Below are 7,007 nucleotides of genomic sequence, written 5' to 3' on the forward strand. Positions count from 1 at the left end.
TTGCCATCAACCTGCTTCAGTCTAATGACCTTAAAAATACAATGAAACAGAATTAAAAAAAATAAATAAATAAAAAAGATGGCTAATAAATAATATTGTCTTATTATGTTAGTGTAATGGAACACAGTCACTTTTTTCAAAACATTATTTCAAAAAAAGTGACGACAGAATAAAGTATTTTATTAATAGAACCAAACAAAAAAATTCAAACATTTAACAACTCATCACTTGTGCATACACACGTATCTTGCCAATAGACAAGATTAGTAATAAAGCCATTATAATGATATAAGTATTTTAAATTAACAAAAATTATTTGAAAATAAATAGAAACTGATAGTCAAAATATTAGGCACACTAAAAAAAAGACTTTTAAAACTTTTTTTTGAAAAATTTTTGAAAAATTTAAAAAATATTTTTTATATTGTAAACACAAAATTAATATATCTTAATGAGTGGTTTGAAGCAAATAAACTTTCATTAAATATTGAAAAAACGAAATATATTTTGTTTGCTAAGTCATCTAAATCCGAAAACCTTCTACTTAAATTACCTGAACTAACAATTAACAATATTAAAATAAAAAGAGTTTTTTCAATGAAAATACTCGAAATGATTTTCGATGAGAATTTAAATTGGAAAAGCCAAATAAAGCTAGTCGAGAACAAAGTTTCAAAGACCCTGGGGATTATGTACCAGACAAAACATCTTTTAAATAATTTATGTTTAAAAAATTTATACTTTTCATTTATACATAGTCATATTAACTATTGTAATATTGCCTGGGCAAACAATCATTTATCTTTCCTAAAAATTATTTATACAAAACAAAAGGAAGTAAGTAGATTAGTTTTGGGCGCAAGTAGATACGAAAGTGCCGAGCCGTTACTCAAGGAAATAAATACTCTAAATGTATACAAACTAAATATATACCATAACTTGTTATTTATGTTTAAACTTCAAAATGAAATGATCCCAAAATACTTTTTTAAAAGTTTCACTCGAATTAATCATAAATATGAAACAAGACATTCAATGAGTAATTACTACATCCCACTAACATCACTTAAAAAATCTGACTTCTCGACTATATGCCGGGGACCACGCTTGTGGAATTCGGTTCTTGACGAAAATATGAAAAAAAATAAAATCTATTGCTACATTTAAAAGAACTATGATAAAACACTTACTAAATTTAAACATTACGTACATTCTCTCATTTTTTTTAAAAAAATTGAAATAATTTTGTATTTTTAATTTTTTATGTACTTTATTTAATTTTAATATTGTATTGAATATGTATATGCATATGAAGCGAATTAAATTTTTTTTTTTTTTTTTTGTTTATTGTTTTTAATATGTATACGAATATGTACAGATTTGTAATTTTTTATTTGTTATTTTATATTTTAACTTTATCTTAAATTTCTTCTTTTTTTAACTTTAAGTTCTTTTTTAAACTTTAAGTTCTTTTTTAACCTTCTAAAATTTGTAACCAAATTTTTTTTTTTTTAAACTTCTCAATTTCACTCTTTTATATAATATTGGATGATGTAAAATTTAATTGTATTTTTTTGTATTTCACAAAGGGGCTTGATGTTAAGTCATTTTGACTTCTACTTGCCCCAGTCAGCTTGTAATTATATATATTTGTTTAAATTTATAGATAACATTGTAAAATGTGTAAAATGACGAAAATAAAATTAAAAAAAAAAAAAAAAAAAAATTTTTGATTCTGATTATTTAACATTTATAATGAAGTAATTGTAAAATAACAAATGCTTAATCAGAAGGCTGTAAGTAAAAATACACAGTTGATCACTAAACAGGTTTATATCTTTGGTATAAACTCTTTAAATCAACTTCTCAAAAAATTAAAATCAACGGATTTTGAATTTTATTTTCAAATTATCCAATTATCTTTTTTTCAGTAGTAATCAAAACTAAACTTTCCTCCTCCTGACTAAAATCACATCATGATTGGTTAAAAAACTTTTACATTGGTTTTTATTTTATTAAAAACTGTTTGAGATAATTTTTTAACATTGCTCATTTTAATAATTCTTTTATAATTAATAGGGTCATGTTTTAAACACACCAATCTTGTTAGTTACAAGTAATTCTCTAACTCAAATACTGATATATTATCCAGAGGCGTGTTATAAAACTGCACATCGTCGCATATGTACGAATAACTTTTGCTCATGAGTGACAATGTGCAACTTGATTGATGAAATAAAAAGTTCACCAAAATGTTCATTTAAATTAGCTACAACGTATTTTAGAAGATTATGCGCATTGCCTAAATTTGAGTCTCTGTAATCATTGTCATCACATAAAATTCTAATATATGCAAAACTTAAATGCTTAAAGATATAGTAAAACCAAAATATTTCTAAACTTTCAAAAACTGTTTTAAAATAACCACTACTCACAACTTTTTTGTGTCAATCTTAAGATAGAAAGAAAAATAAAGAAGATGTGAAAAAATAAAAAAATGTTCTGATTTATGGAGGTTTTTGAAATAATTTATGTCTTTAAAACTTTTTAAGCTTTTCAAAACAACTTTTTATTTTGAATATAACAGGTTCAATTGGCGTAATTTTTTAGTTTTGGCGCAGAATGCTGTATAAACCCACATTTTCGTTAACCGTAATATATTTGGTAATTGAAAAAAAAGCTCCAACAAAGAGTCGTGTTAACAAAGTATTTGATGATGCTAAGGGTTTTGTTTAATGAACTAGAACCCTTTTTAATCAAAGGTCTTTTTAAAACGAAGGGTTTAATTGCTATTCTAAATGAGTAAATGATTATGTAAAGCAGGCCAGTTTAAGAAAATCGAAAGAAAAAAAAAACGACAAAAATTCATCTAAATAAAGTTGTTATGAATCCTAAAGGTTTTGCGTGATGAATTCGGGCCTTTTCAATCAAAGGCTCTTTTTAAAACGATTTATTGTCCTTAAAAATGTTTAATGAATAGAAAAATTGATTGGAATTTTGAGTTAAATATTAAGTATTATATAACGTTTTTGTTTTTTGTTTTTAATAAACTCAAAGAAATAAAACTAAGCAAAATCCTTCTTGGTAACTAAGGTAACTAATTCTAAACTAACTTCAGAAAAATAAAAGGAACAAAATAATTAAAAAATTTTTTTTTATATATAACTGCGAAACCAAACACAAATAATATAAAATAAAAACAAATTGGAGCCAACTCCAGCAAACTTAGGAAGATCATTTGTAAGTTTTGTCCTTTAATGTATTATATTTTAGTTGCTTGTTATTTTTGAAAAGGACATGAAATTTAAAGGTTTTTTTTTGAAATGTATTAAAAAACTTTTATGCTTTGTGGGGAGTTAAAAATATATAGCAAATTATTAAACAGTCGTTATAACGGAAGTCGCAATAGACAAACTGAGTTATTTGTTATAGATACGACCTCTGAAAAAGGAAATTCAAAAGCGCCATTATAAAAAACTGGCTTTTAGAAAAAGTCGCGATAGGCTAAGTCTGATGGATATAATAAAAGTTATTTTTCTAAATACAACAGAATAATTTAAAAGTCGTAAAAATAAAAATAATTTCAAACATAAAAACGACAACAAGTTTCATGGACTTAAATTTTAGTTGTTTTTTTAGTGTAAGCTTTGGTTCGTTAAAAATGTGAATTTTTATACATTCAATAAGTAAATATAGATGAAAAAGAGTATTAATATAATTATATTTATTATTTTTGTTTTATTTAAAAAATGCTTTGATCTTTGGGGCACATTTTTTAGGTGATGGCGTCTTTTACTTCTCATATAAGGAGATGAGAGTAGGGATAAAATTCAAGGTGGGAAATTAAAATCTTTGTCATTTGCAACTCAAAACCACGCTAACTATAGATAGATAAAAAAATACATTTAAATCAAGAAAAATAATTCTGCATATTGCTAGAAAATAGTTAGGTATTAGTTAAGCCAAAAACAAACAAAAAATTTGTTATAAATTTTAGTTTAAATAATATTTAGGTATCAGTTAAATTGATAATGAAGATAGTTAGTGAAAAAAAAAAAAAAAAAAGTTTATCAGTGTTTGAAAATTAAATTATGAAGATAAAGAAACTCGGTTGCTTTTTTTTTAATTTGTGATATACTTTTTTATTGTTATTTTTTAGATCAGTATATTAAAAACATTTACTATTAGATCTGAATAAAGGTAAATTTCTAAAAAGAATTCGTTGACAGAATGGTTTCTTACATCGTTGCATTTGTTATATTTGTTACTATATCAGGTTGGCGTTTAATTTCAATTCTTGTGTGTTAATGAAAAAAAGCAATTCTCTGTGCTATTCTTTCTGTCTTTCTCTTTCTTTCTCTTTTTTTTAATATTATTTTGGAAAGATTTTGACACTTGCAAAAAAAATTCAAATTAGTTTTTGAACGGAAAATGTGATTATTATTTTATCAAAAATGAAAGTATAAATGTAAATTTGATGAGTCATTGCTCATAATCTATAAAGGTTACCAAGAACATATTTTCCTGTGGTTACCTAATATATACCTAATAGTGTATAAGACTCGCGTGCCTTCTTTTTTGAAAACCAGAAACTATATAAGTTTTAAACTGTTTTATAGTAAAATAAAGACACTCGTTATTTAAGTAAAAAAAAAATGATTATGCCTGATTGAATATCGGCTTAATTCAAGGCTTTATAATAATTATTTTAGAAAAGATAATTTTTTATTTTAAACGTATGCTTGACGTCACTGGAATAACTTAAGATAATAAGGTACCCCAGTCTAGTATTAGATAAATATAGGGAAGTTTTTTCCAAACGTCAAAATTTAAATTCTTTTTTTATTTTAAAGGTTTTAAATCTTTTTTTATTTTTTTATTTTTAGCTGTAAATCTAGCACCTCTAAATCAGGTACAGTTTTTGACATGTTTATTGAATGTTTTTGTTTTTTCTTTCAAATAGAAACACATTTTTTTTTGTTGTCGCTGTTTTTATAGTAATGCAAAATGTTTTTCAAAATAAAATATAAACTTTATATTCATATAATTAAACGCATTTTATGTATAATTGAAAAATGAATACTTTTATTTGATTTTAAAAATCTAAAAATTTCACTCTTTTGACATTACAACTTTTAAATGGGACATAAAGGATGGTCCAATTCTGAAATTCATGTTATAGATTAATATTCTTATAATATGTAATCAACAAATAAGATTTTTTATTCCTTTTAACAAGAACATAGAAGTATCTTGTAAGTACTAAAATTTTATTGACCCAGTTAATGTAATTCCTAAGGTGTATATTTCCATAGTTTTTTTCGCCTCTGTTCTAAAATATCGCTAAACGTATATATTTTTATTAAGAATGTTTTCATTATAAATAAATGCAATTAGTTTTTTTCATTTTCTTTACAAATAGAATGAAGTTGGAAAAACTATGGATGACTTCAGGAAGATTTTTGAAAAAGATTTTTTTTTCTCTCAAAAAAAGCATAAGCCGGCAACAGTTACTTTAAATCAACACCCTATTCAAATAGGGCGTAAAGATGAATTTGAAAATAATGACAATTATTATTTTAACAACGTTAACAAAAAAATTTTGATGGTTGGTTTATATGACAAGATTCGTCAAGCTACTGAAGACGATACTTTTTATCCAAGACTTGAAGAAAGGCAGGCAAAAAAGAAAGAAATAATAGCATTATTAAATGAAATACTAAAGCCCGGTGAAGAGGCTGCTTGGTTTTGAAATCTGTGAACAAGTTGATTTGTTTAAACCGACAAAACCTAGTTGTTTTGTTTAAACCAGTGAAGCTATATTTATAATATCTATGCTTATATTTTGGGAATACTTTTTAAATAATATTATGTTTAATGTGTTAATGTAATATTAGTTATAGTTTTTTCTTATTTACTGATTTTTATTATTCTTATTTACTGATATTTATTATATTTTATTATGATTATTTCCTGATCATTTTATTAATTTGTATATTTTGTGAGCAAATTGAATCTCTTTTTAATTTTAGAAAAAAAAACGGAATTTTTTTTTTTTTTAACTATTTAATGTCAATCATTTAATTTAGATTTGAAGCATACAAAAATCTGGAGTTGTTTACTTTACAGTTGAAGCTCTTTAATTTTTTATACTTTCTGAAGAGTTTATCTAAGAGTTAAATTCCTGTTTCAAATTTAAAGCATATGATTTATAATATTTACATAATTATGCACCTATTATAATACACATAGTGTATTATAATCGCTGTTAATTGTGTTATTTGACCAAATGATTTGTTGAAGGTATTAACGAAAAAATATTAATATCATCATGTTAAAAAAGGTTATTGTTAGGCTGCTCTTCTGTTATTTTTACTCAACGATGTTTTCTTGTCAAGTATTAAACCAAAAAAGAGTACCAACACATAGCTTTCTCTGTAAATTTACTTATAAACCAATTAGTTTTAAGGATGAATGCATAGGTTGAGAATTATTGTGTGTGTTGCAGAATTATTAGATGTCTTTTTTAAATAAAAAATCCGAACCTCTGTACTGTTTAAAATCCAAGAGAAAATCTTCATACTGTTATCAGTCAAGTTACTCTGAATCAAAAACAGTCCTATGTGTACTGGTAGTACAAAGCACATTGAAAACTTTATGAAAGTGACATGAAAAAGTAACGTATAGTAGAGCGGGGCATATCGGGACAGTGGGGACATAACGGGACAGTTATGCATGAAGCATTATATCTCAGCTAAAAAAAATAATTTTTCAAAACTATTTTTTAATAAAACATTTTATTGTGCTTCATTGTATTAAAAAGAAAATTTAATTTTAAAAATACCAAAATACATTAATTTTTTTTTTTCAGACGGAATTTTTTATCTTCTTTTAGAATCTGGTTTTAAAAAAGGAATTAAACTTTTTGAATAGTATTAATTTCATTAAAAAGACTTTTACGCGGCATATCGGGACAACATATCGGGACAACAAGTTATTTATATAGT

At 24.4% G+C, this 7,007-nt stretch overlaps 1 protein-coding gene across 1 annotated transcript; it reads left to right on the top strand.

Moving 5' to 3' along the window:
* Positions 1–4,132: 4,132 nt before the first annotated feature.
* LOC105843567 (uncharacterized) lies at positions 4,133–5,896 on the top strand. Its single transcript, XM_065806428.1, has 3 exons — positions 4,133–4,276; positions 4,887–4,912; positions 5,423–5,896. The coding sequence occupies exons 1-3, from the start codon at positions 4,231–4,233 to the stop codon at positions 5,750–5,752; spliced, it is 402 nt and encodes a 133-aa protein (XP_065662500.1). The 5' UTR covers positions 4,133–4,230; the 3' UTR covers positions 5,753–5,896.
* Positions 5,897–7,007: the final 1,111 nt, after the last annotated feature.

The sequence above is a fragment of the Hydra vulgaris genome, chromosome 09 (genome assembly GCF_038396675.1).
Source record: "Hydra vulgaris chromosome 09, alternate assembly HydraT2T_AEP".
NCBI lineage: Eukaryota > Metazoa > Cnidaria > Hydrozoa > Anthoathecata > Hydridae > Hydra > Hydra vulgaris.